This window comes from Taudactylus pleione, unplaced genomic scaffold (genome assembly GCF_031769625.1).
Source record: "Taudactylus pleione unplaced genomic scaffold, aTauple2 ptg001573l, whole genome shotgun sequence".
Classification (NCBI taxonomy): domain Eukaryota; kingdom Metazoa; phylum Chordata; class Amphibia; order Anura; family Myobatrachidae; genus Taudactylus; species Taudactylus pleione.
In genome coordinates this window covers 6,417,623-6,441,410 of record NW_028285970.1, presented here as the reverse complement: position 1 = coordinate 6,441,410, position 23,788 = coordinate 6,417,623, and the positions used below count along the sequence as shown (strand labels likewise).

The 23,788-nt window shown below is 43.7% G+C and overlaps 1 protein-coding gene across 1 annotated transcript in view; it reads right to left on the bottom strand.

Annotated features, from left to right (window-relative positions):
- The window catches only part of VPS13A (vacuolar protein sorting 13 homolog A), a 314,889-nt gene that overhangs the window by 228,278 nt on the left and 62,823 nt on the right, over positions 1-23,788 (bottom strand). Inside the window, 4 exon segments of the mRNA XM_088464073.1 lie at positions 7,140-7,246; positions 10,935-11,062; positions 12,760-12,817; positions 21,700-21,780. Coding sequence (XP_088320199.1) covers positions 7,140-7,246; positions 10,935-11,062; positions 12,760-12,817; positions 21,700-21,780 — 374 coding nt within the window.

The window sequence follows — 23,788 nt, the reverse complement described above, 5'->3', positions numbered from 1 at the left end:
TAAGTGGCCGAATCCCTGAGATTGCCTATCAACTCGGTCTGTTCAGCGAACAGTCGGAATCGAAGGACGCCTCTAACGTATCTGCCCAGCGCTCCATAGCTCTGGCAACCCAACAAATGGCCATAGCCGGCCTAGCTGCCCCCCCCCGCAAGGGAATAAACGGACTTTAGGCAGATTTCCACATTACGGTCCGTGGCATCCTTTAAGGAGGACATGGAGGGCATAGGCAACGTGGCACTTCGGACCAGGCGTGTTACATGGGAATCCACCTGTGGCGGAGATTCCCACTTGGCAAAATAATTGTCCGCAAACGGATATGCCACTGCTAACCGCCTTTGAGGCTGATACCGTTTGCCTAGCTGTTTCCACGCTTCCTCTAGGTGGTCCACTAATTGCCCCGAAAGAGGAAACACTGTGGCATCTCCCTTAACATCCTTGAAAAAGACGTATTTGGATTTTGATACCATCCTCATCCTCAATAACTAAAGCAGTACGGACTGCACGAATAAGGCCAGGTATATAAACCTTAGACTTAGCGTCTGACTCTTTAGGACGGGGAGGTTCCTGGTCAGAAAGATCCAGAATCTCCCCATCATCGGACGTCCCGTCGTCATCCTCATAAGGAGCAGACAGAGACGCCACCGGCCGTTTGTGAGGCCGCATCACAGACTCCCCTTGCAACACTTCTGACAAATGCTGTACAGAGCTTGTTAACAAATTAACCCACGCAGGCTCATGAGAGACCTGAGGAGGGGAAATAGGGAGACTGTGGGGTACCATCAATTGTCTCGGGAAACCCTGCATGGGTGACGACACCACTGACTGCGGGGACAATCCCATCTGAGTGAAGGCAGGCTGCAGAGCTAACTGGCCCACGAGGGTTGTAAGCGCTTTGGCGAAACAAGCCCAGGGCGGCTCCTGTACCGGAGCCGTGACAGTAATCGGCCGCATCAATGAATAACACTTCCGACATAGCCCCTCCGCGCTACCGTCCCCCTCCGCTATAGGTACCTTGCATGTAGTACATAAAAGCTGGAGAAGAAAGTCACTTTCAGACATAATGGTAAGTATGTGACCCCTCTCACTGATACTCGTTAGTATAGTGTGAGACCACCCTGCAAGCACCGCACCGCAAGGGCTTTAGCAGAAAGATCAGGGACAGTGAAATGCTGACAGAAGAAAAAGAAAGTACAGGCAGCAGACCCTAGCATAGGTCACATACAATGCAAAGAAATCAATTCCTGCACTATCAGCGCTGATCCTCAACCACGCAGACAGAGCCTGGTAGGACACAGCGCTGCATACACAGACCTTAATCCAACGGAGGAGAGGTATGCAGGGGGACCCAGACCGCGATGCCACCGTTCAACAGCGTCCAGCAGCACTCACCATGCTTCTTCCAAAGATGGCCACCGAGGAGCAGAGAGGAGGCCGGCCTGGGGGAGGAGCGCTGACACAGGACCAGTCAGCTAGAGCAGAGGGGGCTGTGTGCAGCGGGGGAGGCGCCGGCTGTGAGACAGGGAAGGCGCACTCCCCTGGCATGCATTTAACCCGTGGGACGCCGCAGCGCTACCACTCTGCCGCGGTCCTCTGTCCCAGGGGGGTAGTGGAAGCGCAGGTTAGTACCTGGCTCCACGCTGCAGCCACTCCCCAGGGAGCCCCCTGCCTGGGGACTTAGAACCATGTTCAGCAGGGTCCCAACGCGGGACCCTGCTGCTTACCTTGTAGTCCCCCTTGGATCCGGCCATGGTCCCAAACATCTGGGGTCACCGCTAGCAGTGACCACAGATGCTTACCAGCATCCCCGGATCGGTACCAGCGTTCTGGTACCGGCAGGGGTGTAGGGAAGACAGCATGGACGTCAGGACTGACTGTCCATGCTGTACTTCCAGATGTGCAGCCACAGCTGCAAAAACGAAAACTTCAGGGGCTCTTCATGGCCCCCCTCTAACAGGTGCATCCGACTCCGGCCGGGCACCAAACTAAACTGAGATGCCTTGGCTCGGGGGCGGGGGACCCTAGTGCATCCTGGGAGGCTGAAAGCTTTAACTCTATGGTGCTCGATGCCTGACGTCATCACCTATACCCCAAGGTATCCTGTGGATACCCTATGGACCCTGAAGTAGAAATAGGCCCACACATTAAATATTGGCGACACACAGGACCTGAACTCGGGTCCATATGCTGCTAAGCGGATGCTTTACCATTGAGCTAATCATTAGCTCTCTTAGACAAAACCCTAAGCAAGCTCGGCAATAGCAGCTTGTGAATATCCATATAGGCAGTATTGTTACTAGCCTGTCCCAACCCGACTGACAGGGAGGGACCTAGTTTGGAGTGACAATAACAGTCACAATTATGCAGAAGTGTATGAGCCAACGATAACAAGGCATTCCACATCACACAGCACTGTGCAAAATACCCTGTACGCAGCACTGCTAAGGATGCCCCGAAGTGCTAGCAGTCCCATACATCAGAAGTTGCTGCCATTAACAGCTAATGTTAAAGTATAGCGGAAGGCTCTGAGCAGGTTACTGGCATGCCCGAGCCGACACTAAGCTCCGACCCCAGCCCCGGTACTCATGCCAGCGCCAATGTAATGGCAGAAGCTAAGAGGACCACAACTAGTGCGGCAAACTGTCTGCTATGGCAGCAGCGGGACGCGGCGGTCTCCCTCTCTGAATATAAAGTAGGAAAGCAGGCGTCCTATGAGTGTGACTATCGCGGCTGTCACACTGCCGTTATGACCGTTACAGCTGTGACAAATACAACTAACCCCCAACATGTTGCAAACTGCAGGGGTAGCAGGGAATAGGAAATGGCGGCAACCGCGCATGGGGTGCGCGCCATCCGGAGAGGAATGCCAGAAGCCTCCTCTCTGTACAGCAGGGACCGTATAATAGTGACAGACCCGGCTGTCACTAAGCCCAGCTACATTTTTAACAGCCAGTAAGTGCATTTGAGGTAAATTACCCGAAAGTGTTTTCGGGGGTTTACCTCAAATACTTAGTATCCCCCGGATGTATGAAGGAGGGACCGCAGCAGTTATCTCCGATACCTGCTGCGATCCCTCCATTGCCGCCGGCAGCCGCCTCCCCCATAGGTTTCTGCCAAATGTATCAATGTATCAATATCGGGAATGCGAAACATTCCCGATATTGACCCCAGCAGCTAACGCTATCTGAAGATAGCGTTAGCCGCTGTGTCCTATGGGCACTTACCCGCATATCAGCCGGCGGAGGGATCTTCCAGGCGCCGCTCATGTGCAGTCCGCGGGACTGCGCATGTGCAGTAGCCCGGAATGCGCTCCGGCCACATCGCAGGGACGGGCTCTTTTCGGAGCCCGTCTCCCTGCATGTGCCGGGTCATACATACGGCCGGTATGATCGCATTTTGCAATGCGATCATGGGCGGTACTGCATGCCCTGATCGCATTGCAAAATGCGATCCTTAATAAATGGGCCCCTAAGCCTGCTCTCTTCCACCTACTACTATCGGGTGGAAGGGGGGATGGGAGTAGCTGCGGTCACTCTGTGTGGCAGCTGCATAAGAGCACACTGTCATTGAGCCCAGTCTTTCTCCACTGCTCCTGCTACTCAGGAGCGGTGGTAATACTCACAGTTAACTGCTGCGGCCGGGATGCTGGGCTCAGGGGGGCTGGTGAGGAACCCGGACACAAGCCATTTCTAGCTGTGGCAGGCCTCACAAAGACAGGTGTCTCAAAGCAGAGGCCCCCCACTCACGACACTGGCTGCAGTAGCCATGGTGGTCCCTTCCAGGCAGCTCCCAAGTAGCAGGCAGACTGCTGCAGTCCGCTGCCTGCATGTCCTCACAGAAAAAAGGTTTGAAAAATAAAATGTAAAATAAAGAAAATAGTAACGGGCTAGAGACAGCCCACGGTGCACCTGCTCTCTCAGGCACAATTTCTAAACTGGGGCTGATGGGCCATAGAGGGGGAGGAGCCAGTGTCACTTCTAAATTATTTAAAGTGCCAGGCTCTACTCTAGCACCGTCTATACCCCAGTGTCTTGAGCTCCAGTGTCCCCTAGTGGATGAAGGAGAAATATTTATTAACAAAAAACGTATCAGCAACTCAGCACCTACATGCTTCCGATCAAACGTTTGCCAATGTATAATGCAAAGTTCACAGGTAAAGTCAACCATAAATTTGCTGTGTTGATGTAGACTCTTAATACTAAATCAAATCCTTCCCCGTTACCCTCCCATCTTTCTGTTACCCAAAGCCAGATTGCTCACTTTCACAGAGTACTGGTGACCCTGGAAGAAAACATGCAAGAGGTGTCTGAATTTCTAATGGATGCTGCTCTGGATGCATGTCAGATTGGAACTTGAATTTCAGCCTCAGCTGTCTGCTCACTGAGACCTTGGACTAAAGGCTGGGGAGATGGACATATAGTCTAAGTAGTCTCTGAAATTCTCTACTGATTCAAGGCACTAATAAGTAGAGAATTCTGAGTATCTTATTCAGCCCTGAGTTTAGTAAGATTGTTAAGACAGGCAATGAGTGATAAGAGTCTCTTTCTACCAGTCAAAGCTCAAAAATTAAGAGGATCCCCTTTCAAGCGAGGTATGTTACCAGAAAAGGTTATAGGTCCGAAGGCCCAAGATGAAAATTCTCAGCTCCCAGTGGAGTCCAGCAGAGAGGTAGACAGCTTTGTCAGCAAAGAGACAGCCAGACATGCTCATAGACATACAGTCAGCATGACTGGCAGTCTGCCCACTGGTGAAAGCTGCGGTGGGAGCCCATCTACAACTCTATCAAGACCAGTAGCTTAATTCCAATTCAATAGAACACAAGTACAAAAACCAAACAGATCATTTCGGTCATTTTGAACCTCGAAACAGTTATGTTTGGGTGGGCAGGTTCAAGATGGAATCGTTATCCGTTATCAATGGTATAGAATGAGACAAGTATATAACATCAGTGGATGTCAAGGGTACTTACTTGCATGTTCCCATCTGGGTAGGTGAGCAGTGCCAATCAATGATGGTTCAGGCTCACCAATTCCAGTTTTGAGCCCAGCCCTTTGGACTGGAAACAACTCCAAGGGTATTAACAAAAATCATGGCCTGTCCTCAGGTTCAGAGCAGTGACGATTATGAATTAACTGTACAATCTCTTGATCAAGGCAGAGTCAGGACCGTAGAGAGCCTAGCCGGGTCCGGGTAGAGGGGTCGAGGCCTAATTGCGGGAGGAGTGGCCACACCCCCTTGGAAAAAACAGAAATGTTTCACTTTTGCAGCGCTGAATAGCGTAGCGCTGTAAGCCCCCCAGCCCGGCGCTAAGCAGGGGGGTGCGATCAGTGTGATCGCTCCCCCCCACAGCCATAGGAGACTGCAGCTTAGCACAAGCTGTGTGCTGAGCTACTGTGAGGGAGGGGGGGGCGACGCCGAACCCGGACCCTGCCAGGCCCCTCTAGGAAGCCCGGGCCCGGGTGAACTGTACCCGCTCCCCCCTCCTCTCGGCGCCCATGGGCAGAGTCTCTGAGCCTGTTTTAGATGCATTGCCAACTGACAGCTCAGGCACTTGAGTCTCACAGTTAGATTGGTTGCTACTACAAATCCTATGGAATTTCTATTCTAAAAAGAATGAACCAGGAACTAACAAAAACATATAATAAATAGTGGTGGCCCCGAGGTCGGGTGGAAGTGACGTGCTATCTAGCGGATGTCACCACATCTCATCTTTTCCCTTACATGTTATGGACGGGAATGCGTACTCCTGCCGGGCGGAGGTGACCGCACAGACATTGGGACAGAAGTGACATGCAGCCCTGTGGACGTCCGGAAAGGATAAAATGAGGTAGGAGTGGGACTCGCAATCTTGACGAAGCCTATTCATTAGGTGAAACGCGTTTATAGCGAGGGGGGTACATTGAGATGCTTGCAGTGCGTCAGGTACCCTTCAAGTTTGCCAGCAAACCATTCCTACCATCTACCCACAGGAACATTGAATCTGTGTCACAGACCTGAACAAGTATAGTGAGAATCTTTACTTTGTGAATTGTTTTTTATTGGACAGTATTGAACTATTTTATATTCACATTCAAGCAATACATGGTGATGAAACACGCTACGATGAACATATACTTGTTTTTGAGTGTACTGACACTCTTTTGCACTACATAGTTGGGATAGAGTAAAGTGCCTAGCAGTGTGTATGTTTCCCTTCTATCCCCCCCCCCTTTTTTTTTTAGGGACTGCACTGTCTTTGTTTATGTTTTTATGTTTGTGTGTTTTTAATTATACCGGTAATAGCCTTTTATTTACTGTTTCATATCCTATACTGCTCATTATATAGTGTTTGTGATATATACGACTTCTGTATAGGACTGCTTAGGAAGCGCCAGAGATTCTTCTATACATCCATATTTAGATTTTAAAATGCCAACATCCTAAAAGATACTCTATATGCCCAAGGATCCAGTGCCATCCTATGGGTTATGAGAAAATTATTTAACATAATTATATCCCATTGTGAATTATAAATACAGCTGTAATAATAGGTTACACCGTTTGTGTTACTGCAGAAAGATGTTACTCTATCTAAAGCAGGATAGGAATACAATACATATCTGACTGTATTTACCACTTCTTTGCTCCAATACGAAGAATGGCATGAAGCACTAAGCATATGTTTATAGTCTGCTGATAGCTATCCAACACCTAAGAAATAAACTACAAAACCTTGGATTGCCAAACCCATTATAAAGTATAACCGATAAATTAAAAGGCCCAATTAGCAGACCACTAACTAGATATACTGCCAGTGTATTATTAGATGGCAATATAACATATTGATTCCCACAACAGCAAAGTTTTACGTATCAATACCGCAACAGCTTGTGAAACAAGACCATGTATTATGATTGATAGATAATCCCAAATTGATTTGTAGTCATAAATATTTAAGGAAATTGAAAGTACATCAAAAAACATAAGAACATTTCTATGCACCAAAGTACCTGCTGCAGTATTGAACAATTAAAAATAGATACATATGTACAAGTATGACATATAAGTTACTAGTTTTATGGTGCCAGAATTGCGTCAGTGAGGGGCAGCCATGTGCATGGGAACCTTATGTTTCTACTGCTTGACAAAGAAGATTTACTTACCATATCCTGGCATTATTGTGAACACAAACATCTGGTCGGAATTTTCTATATGGCAGATTTCTAGACATCATGTCGATAGACTCAAGAAGTTCCATGACACTGTGATACTAAAAGACAAACCAAACTTTACAATGACTTCATTGCTTCATTTAACAATATCTGTATCCAGCCAGCAAGTGGGCAATAACTTGCAGAGTCTTTAATCACTTGCCTGGCACTAACGCATGAGATGCGACCGCAGCCAGGAGTGCGTTACCTGACCATGTCGCATCTCATGAGTCCGCATGTCCGGATACCCCTTGTGTAATGGAGGAAATCAGTTCGGCACATGTGCAGAACGGATTTCCTCCTCCTCCTCCTCCTCAGCCCCCTGGCTCCTCAGCCCCCTATGACCGGCGACATCATTGCCAATATCGCGCCCCAAAAGCCATGCGAACGGCACTCTGGGGCACAAGCACCTAAAGTAAAAGAGCGTGTGTAGAAATCAGCTGCAACAGTGGGAACTGATGATCAGCACCATGCTCCGCTGCGCTTTGCAAGAAGGAGGTGAGGGGCTAGACATGGGGGGCATCAATTGGCACTAGAGGGGAAGAGGGCGTTGTGATAAATATTAAAATATTTTTTTGTATACATTTAAATATATAGTGACACATGGGGAGGGGGGGTGGGTTTCTAAATTGGAGACCCATTGTCTCTGGGGGTGAGGGTGGGGGCTCGGCCACAGGGACATATTACCACTAGGGGTTTAATATTTCTGGGGATTTTTTTATACTGGGGGGCTATTTTTGATGGGGGGTGGGAACGGAAATCTCAATAAGGGCCTATGGATACAGGGGTTGGAAGGGGGTGTATAACACCCCCTAGGTATATTTTTTAAAATAAAATATTTAAACATATTTTTAAAAATACTCTAAACTATAATCTTTTGCTGTGACTGAATTAAAATAATAATACATTACGAATAACTTTATATATGTAACCAATATAAATTACACAACGTTTATATCAGTAATACAAGACATGTATTTTATTTAGGTTTTACCTTACAAGTGCAAGAGAGGAGAAATGTTTCTGCTGTATTAGAGAAGTTTTGCCGTTTAATCAATGTTTAATAGCAAATGCATTTGCTGCAAATAAAATAAATGGTAGATAACATATTTTGCAAGTGGAATATAAGTGACTGTGACCTGAGGGCCTGATTCAGAGCCGCTCGTAAGCGGCTGAATGGGATTTAATACGCATGCGCGAACCAGTCAGTGCGATCGAAAATCGTGTGCTCGCAAAATAGCGAATGCCTGCTAATTTGAGTGACAGGATGAGGCATTTGTGGGTGGTAACAGGGAAGGTGCTTGAAAACGGGGAGTGGAGATCCGAACGCAGGCGTGCCAAAAGCTCAAAACGGGCGTTTTAAGGGTGTGTATAATTAACAAAGCAGCGTCATCGATCACGTCAGTTGGGTGTCTTTTAGCCAGAACTGCTCGCATGATTGCGGTAGGAAAATGCAACCACAAGAATAGCGAGCAGTTCATTCGCCTTTCGATGTACTCGATTAATCTAATAAATAGCGGAGATGACGTATGATGCGAGCGGCCAGGGGGCGTTGTTTGCAAAAAAAGTCTGCATGTTTTGTTTGCTCGTTCAGACATAGAGGCGTCAACAGACCGCAAAGAGCGAACGGTCAATTTAAATAGCCAGCCCCTTTTTCTGGACGAGCGAGCGCAAATAGCGTCCGGCTCTGAATCAGGCCCTGAGTCAGGTGTAAAACAGACACTATGCTGCTGTTGCCAACTGGAACAGATCTCAAGCTCTGCCTACGGGCGGAAATTATCTAAATTTGCATTTTATTTTTTTTTTAAATGTAAATTACAATATTTTTATGGATCAATCTGCATTAGGTACTATGGGCCTGATTCAGAGCCTGAATTCCGCTCGCTCGTTCAGAAAAAAGGGGTGGTTATTCAAATGAACCGTTCGCTCTTTGCGGTCTGTTCACGCCTCTAGGTCTGAACGAGCGAACAAAACTTGCAGTCGTTTTTTGGGAAACTACGCCCCCTGGCCGCTCGCATCCTACGTCATGTCCGCTATTTATTAGATTAATCGAGTACATCAACCAGCGTATGAACTGCTCGCTATTCTTGTGGTTGGTTTTTCCTACCAAAATCTTGCGAGCAGTTCTGACTATAAAATAACCCAGTGACGTGGTCAATGACGCTGCTGTATTAATTATGCACACCCATAAAACGCCCGTTTTGACCTTTAAACACGCCTGCGTTCTGATCTCCACTCCCCGTTTTCAAGCACCTTCCCCTGTTACCACCCACATACCACCCACTATTTAGCGAATAAACTATTTTCAGCCGCATTGACTGGTTCGCGCATGCCTATTACGATCCGTACGCATGCGCAGTTGTGCAAACATCGCTCGGAACGAACGAGCGGCCGCTTACGAGCGGCTCTGAATCAGGCCCTATGTGTTTTCTTCTTTCAAATCCTTCTACTTTCTTCTCTGCATTAGAGCCTATGTTCAGAGGCATTGCAACTGATTTACGGCAGTATATATAATTATTCGATCCCCTCCAAATTATGCAATCTAGATTAAGTCTAATTTAGAGACTAACTGGCCTGTGGGCCTGATTCAGGTTAGTACATAAACTCGATGGTCTACATACTAACCCGATGGTGGGTGAACTTGCATGTGCTGGACACGTTCTGCACATGTGCAGCCGGAGTTCTGTGATCACGCGCGCAGTGCCAGACAGCACTTTTGGGGCAGGAAGAGAGTGGTCCCCGGCATGCATTCCTGGAAACTGGGACATGTCGCACCCGTCTTTTGGGAATGCCAAGGCCATTCTGAGTAGCCTTTGGTTTTCTCAAATGGCCTGAAGCTGCATCAGATGATCACGATGGTGATCCAATGCTGTGTCTTCAGATGCAGCACTTGGATCTGCGATGCTGTCAAGAGACATCTATTTCCTTCCAAGGACGCAGCTGCTGTGTGTTCTGTGTCCACTGAATCAGGCACTGTGTCCGCACTGATATCTCAGTCACAGCTGAGGACTCCACAGAGCATCCTGTCCCCACATCTGCTGCAGTGCTTCCACTCACAGGTCAGTGCTACAGACCATTCTACTACTGGGACTCATTGCTGCAATTGTATCCATGGGACTAAGGTGCATTCACCTTCAAATTTGTGACAGTGGTGGTGCCGGGGCTTCTGTGGGTTCATCTTTCGTCAGACACTGTAGTGCCAAAAAAATTTTTTTCCTGGTAGTGCAACATCCTCCGCCTTAATGCTATAACCATCTCAGTGAACAAGAGAAGCCCATAGCAATATAAATGTCTCAGTGATCACATATATAAAATGTTAAGAGTCTACTTGATCACAGAGACTAATAGTTCTGGAAGGGCTACAAAGATTCTACATCCATCGGATAACGTTAGGGGAATTTATAAGTCGGAGAATTGTGAGGTGAAAGAGTCTCCATGCTGCAACATAGTGGGAGGATCTGTGCAATGTGGGGCTATGGTAAAATAGGGAATTTACATGCACGTAGGCGGTTCCTTATGCAAAAGTGTTTCTGTAAAAATGTTGTGGTTACCTTCCAATGACAATGTGGGGATCTCCTTGAAATTGCCTAAATTTAAGCTAGGGGGAACCAATTTCAGATTTAAGGGCTGGTGTTCAGGGACATCCAGGTACGCAACTGATCTATATTCTGAATTAATATAATTATATTTTTGCTACTCCTTGCACATTACCAACAGGTATAATGCAGGCATTTGTATTATGCTCACCTGTGGTTTATTAAATTCAATGGCTATGTCTTGAAGATTTACATCCAGATCCATTTTTGGTGAAGAAAAATCAAAATCTGAACGCGGGTTCATACGGAGTTTTGCCCTTCCTGAAATGGGACGGAATACTAAAACAAAAAAGGAAGAAAACCATTAATACACTTATTTGTATCATGTGCATCCAAGGAAAGATCAGCATACTAAAAGCTTATAAGAACAAACATGAATTACAACTGAACTTGACTGGGGTAGTTTTTGTAAAGTTAATGGGGGGGTTACAAAAATAACATCTAAAACCTCACCCATCTACTACATTTTAAGGCAAGTTTCACTTGATTTCTATTACTTAATATGCTATAAAATCTGAGTATATTACTCTCATCATTCAAGAGGACAGTGTGTAGATATATATCTGAAACTCGTATATGATAATCTGAAGGTGTGATGGTATATAAAAAACATCAATAACTACCCTATCTTTACTAAAGATATGCAGGCTCTGATTAGTTCGGATTTTCCTGCCAAATTCAGATTTTTTCCTGACTTTTGTCCATGAAAGATGATGTTTGTCCATGAAAGATGACGTTTTGCCTCTTTCTGAGACGTGATTTTTGGCGGGAAAAATCAGAATTTGCCAGGAAAATCCAAAGTAATCCAAGCCTGCACATCCCTAATCGATACTAATATTATAAGAATGTTGTGTCTGTTTGTTCCAAGTTGGATCAAAAACTACTGAACAGATTTTCAGGAAAACTGCATCACTTTATAGTGGAAACTCCTAGAAATAACCTGCACTTTGTTTAATCTCAATCTGTCATGTTAAAGCGGAGCAAGAACTAAAACAAAATTTACTGACAAGAACAATGCAAGAGATAGGTGTGGCAACTGGTGCACGACCGATAAGGGGTGGGAGGGAGAGGCGCTTTGGGCCCGTGTTCACTTGAATAGGAAAGGCTATATAGCAGTTTGTGCACAGGGCACACAGTGACATTGGTGTGAGTGGTGGGTGAAGCCTCTGTATAGTGCTGCTGGTCATGTGGGCCACTCCCACGACAGGGCCCCTATGCAAAGCAATACAACTAAAACACCTCAAATAACGAGAAATGTTGTCCGAAGCAATTTCATTGTGGGTAAAGCCACAGGCAACAGCTAGTAATTAATACATTTGTAATCAAAAGTTTCCCTGAGATTTGAGAAGGACGCCAAAAGTGTAAAGGTGCATATCCACTGCACGAGTGTAGAACTACTGTACGTTTACAACATCGTAATCATTCAATTGTTCATCATACTGTGCAGTGGACAATGTGCCCTCACTGAACGATATGTCGTTCAGTGTGGGCACCCTCCCTCATCCCCGAACATGCACAACCTGACGATCTCGTCAGGTTGGCCTGCATGTTCAGGCAATGACAGATGCCGACAATGACTAGCTGGAGTGCGCATCGCTGGTCGTTGCCAGCATAATTACTGCACGATGTCATTATCGTTCAATCGTTAATTTTATTCATGATGTGGATATGCGCCTTAAGAAACAGCACCAGACAAGACTGAATTTCACAAATTTTTGTAACATTCATGTGCAAATTTGCAGAAATTGGAGGTTGAGGCACTATCTGTGCCATGATAATATATAAAGAGATCTTTCAATTACATTACATTACTGTACACTTGTAAAGACAAATAGCTATACTTATGTTTTTCTTTTTACTCAATTGCAACTAGTACATATACGTTTTGCCAACTGTTGCATGCTTATACAAAGTATAACCCCATGAGTTATCATATGCCAATGTTCTCCAAAATGTCAATTAAATATTAGACATACCAAAATCATAGCCTTCAGGGATCATGTTGTGAGTAGCAACTCCATACTTCAATACACCCTAAAAGAACAAAAAAAAAAAAAGTTTCAGCAGTTATTTCTATAGTGATTACACAATGCTTTTTGTCAAATTTCAATATTTTTTTAAAATCCTTTACTCAGAGTTACTGTGGGTGATACATTGTTATAGAGTGCAGTGGCAGGAGCTTGGGTACTTTTTCTACTCCATCTATACCCCGATTGACTGGCAGTTCAGAAATATTGCTCCAAAGCCTGAAAAGAACAGCACCAGGACTACAGAATAATAATGGTAACAAGAATAACAGTTAAATAGAGAAAAAAAAAAGAAAGAAGAATAAACGCAAGAAAAAAAAAAGAGCAAAAGGGAGGGGTTTCTGAATCCCCCATAGAACAGAACCAAGGCTGCACCGCCCTAGTGTCCTAACAGATAGTGTAGAGAACCTACTTTCCCTGAAGACTTATCCTAGTCCAGAACAACTTGAGCTGAAAGGATGATTTGGTTGTACAAACTAATTTGTCACTTAGGGACCAACAAGACAGCCACCAACTACAAAACTCTCCTAGCTGTTCAGGCAGATTAACAGGAAGGAATTCTGGAAGGCAATTTTAATTCAACTCAATCCAAAAATTCTAAAGGAGACTGTAGTACAGCTATCAGCACCTACATTAAAGGTAATACATTAATCTGTTTCTGAGAAAAGATCTGCATTTCAGGTAAGAGGGACAATTTTTGCTGAAAGAAAACTAAGGGCCTGATTCAGAGCCAGACGCTATTTGCGCTCGCTCGTTCAGAAAAAAGGGGTGGCTATTCAAATGAACCGTTCGCTCTTTGCGGTCTGTTCACGCCTCTAGGTCTGAACGAGCGAACCAAACATGCGGTCGTTTTTTTGAAAACTACGCCCCCTGGCCGCTCGCATCCTACGTCATGTCCGCTATTTATTACATTAATCGAGTACATCGACCGGCGTATGAACTGCTCGCTATTCTTGTGGTTGGTTTTTCCTACGGCAATCTTGCAAGCAGTTCTGACTATAAAATAACCCAGTGACGTGGTCAATGACGCTGCTGTACTAATTATGCACACCCATAAAACGCCCGTTTTGACCTTTAAGCACGCCTGCGTTCGGATCTCCACTCCCCGTTTTCAAGCACCTTCCCCTGTTACCACCCACATACGCCTCCTCCTGTCACTCAAAATAGCAGTCATTCGCTATTTAGCGAACAAACGATTTTCGGCCGCACTGACTGGTTCGCGCATGCGTATTACGATCCGTACGCATGCGCAGTTGTGCAAACATCGCTCGGAACGAACGAGCGGCCGGTTACGAGCGGCTCTGAATCAGGCCCTAAGAGTATTAAGTTCTGAACGTTCTAAGAGCTAAGTTATAAAACCCTTTATAGATTGTCCTGCAAAAGCAGTACGTAAGCAGTAAGTGTCCAACTGCAAAGGGGAGGTAGGAAACCTTTTCGCTTCACAACATGAGAAGTAGATCCCTGTGGTCATTATTTGCTGACCTCACTTATCTGGTCTTGGAGGCAGGTGCCACACTGGGCCATCTGCCATACTTGTAATGTCTGTGTACAAAGACCTGGGCCAAATTATATTATGTGATTTATATCGTGTGACTTTGGGCGCCCTGACACTTCAACAGCAGCAATCCAGTGATTAAAAGGTTATACCCACTAATAACCCATAAACAATATCTAACAAATACACGTAGAAAAACCAGAATGCGCTTGTCATAGAATTCTATCACACTGACAGATATACTTCCCCCTAATTTCCTATGTCTTTGTCTTTATATGTCAGATGATCTGTTTCATTCCAGACGTGTATCATAACATGTAAAGACATGAGTTTATACAGAAAACAATAGTGTAACAAAATTAACACGGTTTATTTCCTTATAAGTACAATCTAAAAATGTGCGATATAAACATCCGTGCACATATTCACTGTAACACATACAGTACAACCAAGGATAACAACTGGTTATGAATTGGAAAGTTACCAGATGTCCCTCATCAAAGGGCCCGTAGGTATTATAAGATGGAGGTCTCCGGAAAACCTCATACGGACGCCTTCTATGAAGGAAAAGTTCTGGAATCCTCCTCCTTTTTGACGGATTTGGTCACACTTCAACCAACGCGTTTCGAGAGGTTAATCTCTTTTCTTCAAGGTAGTGTGACACTGATCTCCTGAGAAGGCCATTTATACCTCATCTCCGAAGTTCATCCGAGTCAAAGGTCGCTTCTTTTTAAAACATTCCATGCATGGATATATATCTCCCGATTATACCAATAGAATAATCTATACCCCTTCATTAGAACTACTTCAGCAATGCATGAAAATATATCTCTAAATGCATCTAAGAGTTCTAATTCTAGTCACGCCGGACCGGAAGCGTCATCCTCACTTCCGGTTATAATCAAAGTCTTTGTCTACAGTGACAGATCCTCATGTGTGTTTGTTGCTCGTGGCCCCTGGTCTAATCATCAGTATTCATGCCACCAGTTTCAATCTGGAGTATCAGGAGATTAAGAAAATATGCCTATCAACGTACTTCCTGTGTTTGAAACGCACTATGGACCACATCCACTTCCGGTCTAGCGGCCATCTTGGATAGGGACGATCTCTCAATATTCATCACAAAGTGAGACAATATTTTCCGGACCGCGGCCTTCTTTATTATGGGTAGATATTTCTTCAGTCATTAGCGGCCATCTAGTTTAAGGACAACTTAACAATATATGTTGTCCTTTCGATGAGCCTTCAGAAAAAGGGAAATAAATCACATACTCACTAAATTTATTAGAAGATGTGAATATATTGAAAAAATGTGATAAAAAATATATGGGATATAAAATCCATAATGTATACATATGATAAGTTATACATAGATATAAAATCAACAGATAGTAAACACATTTAATATTTAAATATAAAATAGAGTTTATAAGATCATAGCAATGCATAATGTATCACCCTAAAATATAACTGGGGTCTTTGACACTTCATGGCCTGAATGCAACTGTGCAGAGAGACTGATACACGGTCCAGCGTCAAAGACTGACATGAGGGCCATAAATATAAATCTGAGTAAGGCACCTGTTTTTGGAGGCTCTGGAGCTGATTCAGACCCGCTTGCTAGGATGCGATCGCTCATAGCTGGCCAATATTGGCAATCTGCGCATGCGTATGTATAGCAATGCGCGTGCACGAACCACTGCGAAAGATCGGGAAGCGTTCGCTCGCCCAGCATAGACAGCCCAGATGAATGAGTGACAGGAGAGGCCATTTGTGGATGGTAACAGGGGCAGGCCACAAGAAACGGGGGAGTGGAGGTACGAACGCAGGTGTGCCTGAGTGTTTCAATGCCGTTGCAAAGGCGTGCATAATTAACAGGCAACGTCACAGTACACGTCACCTGGTTGTATTTCACATTGAAGTGATCGTATTGCTTGCGGCAAGGTATAGTCAACCTCAAGCGATGCGAGCGCATCCAATGACGTACCAATGTTTTCATGCACTTCCCGGAGATGACGTGCGTAAGTGGGCGTCTTATGAACGGTTGATGGGTGTCTGCATACACAAAGTGATTGCACGCCAAGACATAGTGGGCGTGCTAATGCCTTGCCGTACGATCGCCTGCCTTGCTGGACATGCGCTAGATTTGCATATGCTGGGAGCGAACGAAAGCATCTAGCGAGCGGGTCTGAATGAGCTCCTTTGTCTCTAAAAACCATTCTAGGACAAAAAAAATATTTATTTCAAATAAAATATTTTTTAAAATAGGTTTTTTTTATAAATAAAGGCAGTGTATATAAAGGTTGGGTGCAAATAAAGGTCATACCACTGGATCCTAGACTTCAAAGAAACCACTTTAACTCAAAGTCTAAGTTCAAGCCTCTTGGAGCTAACATTTTTAATTTGAAGAGCCAGTTCATCTCTCTTTTCGCTAGACGTGTCTCTGAATCTGTGTTTCTCCGTGCATTTCTCATGTTTTCTATAGCCATAAATTGCACTAAGGCCCTCATTCAGAGCCACTCGCTAGCGGCAGCACGCTCGTTCCGAGCGATGTTCGCACATCTGCGCATGCGTACGGTTTTTAGTACGCATGCGCGAACCAGTCAGTGCGGCCGAAAATCATTTGTACGCAATATAGCGAGTGCCTGCTATTTTGAGTGACAGAATGAGGCGTATGTGGGTGGTAACAGAGGAAGGTGCTTGAAAACGGGGAGTGGAGATCCGTTCGCAGGCGTGCTTAAAGGTCAAAATGGGCGTTTTAAGGGAGTGCATAATTAATACAGCAGCGTCATTGACCACGTCACTTGGTTTTTTTTAACTCAGAACTGCTCGCAAAATAGCGGTTGAAAACACCAACCACAAGAATAGCGAGCAGTTCATACGCTGTACGATGTACTCGATTAATCTAATAAATAGCGGACATGACGTATGGTGCGTGCGGCCAGGGGGCGTAGTTTTCCAAAAAACGACCGCATGTTTGGTTCGCTCGTTCAGACTTAGAGGTGTGAACAGACTGCAATTTGCGAACGGATCATTTGAATAGCCACCCCTTGTTTTTGAACGAACGACCGCAAATAGCGAACGGCTCTGAATCAGGCCCTATATCTTTGGTGGAACAGTTATGGACTTCCTTAAAGTGATTTGAAGGGGAATGCGTGGTAACAGAGAGAAACAGAGATTCAGAGACACATCTAGCAAAAAGAGAGATGAACTGGATCTTCAAATTAAAATTGTTAGCCTCAAGAGGACTCCGAGTTAAATTGGTTTCTTTGAAGTCTAGGATCCAGTGATATGACCTTTATTCGCATCCAACCTTTATATACACTTCCTTGATTTACAAAAAAAAAATTTTAAAAAATATTTTATTTGATTTGTGTCTAAATTATGGATTTTTATTCGAATATTTGTCTGTTTTAAATTCGCACATTGCACTTCATATCCTGGAATTTTTGTCCTAGAATGGTTTTTTAGAGACAAAGGTACTGATTCAGACCCGCTCGCAGGGTCTGTGGGCAGCTTTTTTTTTTTTGTCTCCAGGCCGCACACAAAGATGTGGGTGTCCACCCATAGCTTGTGCGAGCGGGCTGGAGACAGTCGCGGTTATCGCGACCATCGGGCTTGCGACGCCTGGGGTAGGGGCTCGGCTGCCGCATGCCCGAGTGGACTCCCTGCTCTAATAGATCAGGAAGTCCACTACTGACATCAGTAGTGATGTCAGTAGGTCCTCCCACAAACGCTGGCGTTCCTAAGGGAACGCCTGCATTTGTGCAGCCACCCCCCCTACCCGCCTACAAAACAGGCGACCTGTCATTCACCATCGACAGCTGCCCAGTCTTGTAGCGAGACCCGTAGCGACTGAAGTTTAGTTGCTTGGCGGGGCTCTCGCATGCGCACGCCGGATGCGGCGCATGCGCAGTGGCCAAACAGCGAGTCGCTTGTGAGCTCTGTGCGTTCACGAGCGGCTCTGAATCAGGCCCAAAGTCTCCAAAAACAGGAGCCTTGCTCAGTTTTATAATTATGCCCCTCATGTCAGTCTTTGAGGCTGGGCCATGTGTCAGTCTCTCGGCAAAGTTAGACCACAGACCATAGAGTGTCAAAGACCCCAATTATATTTTAGGGTGATACATTATGCATTTCTATGACCTTTTAAACTATATTTTAGATATAAATTTTAATGTGTTTACTATCAGTTGATTTTATATCTATATATTACTTATTATATGTATACATTATAGATGTTACACCCCATATATTTTTTATCACATTTTTCCAATATATTCACATCTTCTAATAAATTTAGTGAGTATGTGATTAATTTCCCTTTTTTCTTAAGGCTCATCAAAAGGACAACATATATATCGTTAAGTTGCCCATAAACTAGATGGCCGCTAATGACTGAAGAAATATCTACCCATAATAAAGAAGGTCGCGGTCCGGAAAATATAGACATTCCCACATAGGAAAGATTGTCTCACTTTGTGATGAATATTGAGAGATCGTCCCTATCCAAGATAACCGCTAGACCGGAAGTGGATGTGGTCCATAGTACGGTTCAAACACAGGAAGTACGACTATAGGCATATTTTCTTAATCTCCTGATACTCCAGATTGAAACTGGTGGCATGAATACTGAGGATTAGACCAGGGGCCACGACCAACAATCATGCATGAGGATCCGTCGCCGTAGACAAAGACTTTGATTATAACCGGAAGTGAGGATGACGCTTCCGGTCCGACGTGACTACAATTAGAACTCTTAGATGTATTTAGAGATATATTTCAAGCATTGCTGAAGTAGTTCTAATGAAGGGGTATAGATTATTCTATTGGTATAATCGGGAGATATATATATCCATGCATGGAATGTTATAAAATGAAGTGACCTTTGACCTGGATGAACTTCAGAGATAATGTATAAATGGCCTTCTCAGGAGATCAGTGTCACACTATCTTGGAGAAGAGCGGTTAACTTCTCGAAACGCGTTGGTGGAAGTGTGACCAAATCTGTCAAAAAGGAGGAGGATTCCAGAACTTTTCCTTCATAGAAGGCGTCCGTATGAGGTTTTCCGGAGACCACCATCTTATAATACCTACGGGCCCTTTGATGAGGGACATCTGGTAACTTTCCAATTCATAACCAGTTGTTATCCTTGGTTGTACTGTATGTGTTACAGTGAATATGTGCATATGTTTATATTGCACATTTTTAGATTGTACTTATGAGGGAATAAACCGTGTTAATTTTGTTACACTACGGTTTTCTGTATAAACTTATGTCTTACATGTTATGATACACGTCTGTAATGAAATAGATCTGACATATAAAAAGACAAAGACATAGGAATTTAAGGGAAGTATATATCTGTCAGTGTGATAAAATTCTATGACACAATCACATTCTGGTTTTTATACGTGTATTTGTTAAAGACCTGGGCCAGTCTAGTGCTACCAGAATCACCTGAACACATTATATGTAGACCTAATTGAGCACTCGAAGAACAAAAGCTACCACAGGGAACAGGTAGATCACATGGAGGTTTCAAGGAAACAATATTGCAGTTCTGAGAAATGTCTGCAGATCCAATGTGCAGTAGAAGAAGCACAGCAACTCTTTGTTCAATGAAGAAACCATCATGTTGAAGTTTGTTTGCTCCATCCAAAAACTGAAAGCGGTTACAATGACTGGAATATTTTGCTACACCATCGCATGATTCTGTATGACTATCTCAAAATCAGGGCACACTTGTGGCAGTTTGACTGGATCTTGATGGCCTTTCCTCTCAAGAACTGGCATGCTAATTGGAGCACTTCTACAAAGACACTGTAACTAGGACTGAAGTGCAATGGACGGCCTCAAATAATGGAGTACATAGTCACTGAACTACATTGTCACAAATGTCCAGTCCTAGATGTAGAATAGGTGAAATCTGTCATAGCTAAAGATAAACCCTTGGTGACAGTCTGAAAAGCTGGCTAGACAAGTAATGGTGAGACTTATTCCATTTAAAACTTAATTCAATCTGAAATTGTGCACATTGCACCATCTTTCTTAGGAACTTCAAGTAAAGGTGAATGAAACATCCCTGCAAGGTAACAGGGAATTCACAAGGTCCTGAAGCTAGAGGATTTTGTGCTCTAGTAAAAACATTGTGCTGATGGCTGTCGTACAGAAACCACTACAGAATTATCCACTGGGACAATACCAGGTTAGATAATTTGTCACTGATATTCAACCGTGAAATACCAAGATCTTTGCTGTCTCCAACACAAGGGCCTGCAGTAAGACCAGAAAATTCTCCTTGATCAACAGATTGTCCTGATAAGGAACTACTCTGGATCTCTGAAGGACAGCTATCAAAGATTGTCTGTGTGGACACCCTTGGCACTGTAGCGAGATTGAAAGATATGACCAGAAACTAAAAGGGATGGGACTGAAAGGGGTTTTAACAGGAAGAAAGGAACACTTTCACCCATGACCAGGGAAATAAATGTAATCAATTTGGTGCCAAACAAGACCTTCCCAGACTATGGAAAATGCTTCATAGTTATAGTGGTCCACCTTCCAATTCAGAGTGCATTAGCCACAATAAGCCCCATATCAATGGCAGCTTTTCAAGATATTCACAAGCTTCACTGATATGCTAAAAAAAGGATTAGCAAATATGCTTTCAGTTTGTAAGATTCTATACCAGGGGTGGGCAATAAGTATCCCCCAGCTGTTGTAGGGTTGCTTATTGCCCACCCCTGTTCTATACCGTCCAACACTTGCTCAGCTACCCGATGGTTGCACATTAAAGTGACAATAACAATAGACAGTAAAAATAAAAATGACTGCTATAAGCAGCTTTAAAACAAGCACCCAGGCACTGAAATTGGCTGAACTTCCATGCAGCCAATGGGGTATAGAGGGAGAGGAGCCTGAGCTTTTGGAGGTAAATTTAAAGTGCACAAGCTTTTGTCCATGGAAGAAAGATAGTTATTTAACAAAAGTAATTACAAAGCCAAACAAGTTTAACATTTTTCAGGTATGCAGTGATTTATACCTATTTTAGTTGTTATGTTGTACATTTACTCAGATTCTACAGAACTGTAAAGTTGTTTTATGTTTGCTTTACATCCTGTTTCAATAAACAAAACACTTGAGATATATATGATGAGGAAAATTCCATAACAATGCAAAACACTTATTTTTGCAAATTATTAATGAATTGAATGTTTTTTTTGTTTTTGTTTTTTAAACTGTCATGATATCGAAGTCAATTCAGTAATTTAGTGCTAACAAAGTCTGATTTTGTTTTGTTTATATCTAATATTGCATAGCAAACCAATTTCATTTACAAAATAAATGTTAAGATGACCAATTAATCTATAAACAAAAATGTAAGTTATCATACCAAAGCTTCATTGTAACTTCGATGGTAGTACATTTCAGATTTCACGTTCCAATAGGCAAACAGATTGTCAAGGCGTATAAGCTAACGTGGAAAACAAATAGAACATACAGTAATCAGTCTCCAAACAATATGCAATACAAAATGTGACAACTGTAAAAAGGCTGCTCTATAGATGTACAGTTCTAGACTTTTACTCAGACTCTCTGTACTTCCGGTATCCTCCACAGGTGCAAATATCTTGCAGACATTTTAGCTTCAGCAAATGATTGATTTATGTAGTTTGTGAGCACAAACAGAAGCACAGAAGTAAGCTTATTGCAGTTATGTAAAAGGTCATAAGTGAAAATGCTACTTTATTCATTTGTTTACATAGCATATGCCTCAAATTATATGAGGGTGGCTTGTAAAAAAAACTTTTTTTCTGCTTATTAATTACTTCTAAAGCTCTTATTGCATGTTCTACCGCCATGCAGAAATGTCTGACGACCTTTATCATAGGAGCTGAAAGAACTTATCAGGCTCTCACAGCGTCCCTCCCTTCTACAGATATGGGATTACAGCAGACTCTAGAAGGCAGACAGCTCTTAGAACTCCCAATAGCTTTACCACTCACTACTGTTACTATCTGGAAACAGTTATGTTGATGAGAAGATGAAAACTGCTGCATATGATGTAATAAGATAAATTAATAATGATTTGACAATGCTATTAGAATACTGCCAATTGGGGACATGAAGAGAAAATGGGTAGGGATCTCCTTAAATGTAGAAGGGGGAATAATCTAATCTAAGCCTCCCGATAATTGCATACATTTTACTACACTGTTACCACTCAAGCTGCGCCATGAGATGCATAAACAAAGTAATAGTTTATATTCGATTATTTTTACAATTTACCAGTTGTGGAGTAAACAGATTTTAGACTCTTAGGGCCATATTCAATATGGGGTGAAAAGTCCGTTATCGGCGATAATTTATCGCCGATGACGTCATTTTCGCCTATGTCCAATATCCCCGTATTCAATTACAAGAGTCAATGTTAAAAAACGGGGATAACTTTGTGTCAGCCTTTTGCTGGCGAAAAAAAGTGCAGAATTGGGGTTATGGGGTGCAGGCTTAAAAAATATAGCCTGCACCCTTGGGAATGCCCCCTTAAAACGATCTGTGTTAAAAAAAAGTAAAAAAAAAAAAAATAGGGACACCTCCAAAAATGTATTAAAATTTTGGGGTTTAAAAACAAAAAAAAATTAGGGTACACACTACTAAATTAGCGGAATTGAGTCCAGAGGGGTTCCCTTATATGTGGCAGGTGTTTTCTTCATTTATGCACCTGCCGCGGCTATTTAAAAACCTGACTTTCTTCTGCAGGCAAATATGGGGGTACCCATAGTGATCCCCCATGTCTGGACATCTTTAGGGGTGTCCTAGGATTATTTCCCCAAAATTCCCGTTTTTTCACTGATCCAAGTTTCCCCGGATCCCGATTTCGCCTACTTTGAAGTTGAATATGGGGATTAGCGGGCACGCGAGCAATACTTTTCCGCCTGGAAAACAGGTGAAGGAGGCGAAAAGTCCAGCATCAAATTGAATACGGGCCCTAGAATGAAGCATATGTCTAAAATATACTGGATTGTAATAAAGAAATGCAAATTTGTATAGACATACAAAATATCACTGTCCATAGTTGGTGTCTTACCTGTCTGTATTGCGAGAATGTGAAAATAGCCATACATTTTGGTAATAAATTATGAATAGTTTGTTAGGCAGCAGCTCACAGACAGACTCCGGGCCATAGGCATTAAGTCTTAAAATCCCGTGAAAACTGACCTAGTGCTTCCATCTATTCATCAAAGCCGCAATGAGATGACTATTGCCAGCTATTGCATCCTCACTATACAGAGAATAGAGAAGTCTATTTATAAAGGACAGTAGTGGTAAATGTACAGTCACTATCGTCCAATTGCTAACGCAGGATGGCACTAGCAGGGGTGCCCATGTGTAAAATGCTATATTATTATTAGTATTATTATTCTTATTATTATTAAGGCGGGAAGTTTCCAGTTCCAGAGTGCCGGCGGGGGAGGAGAGGT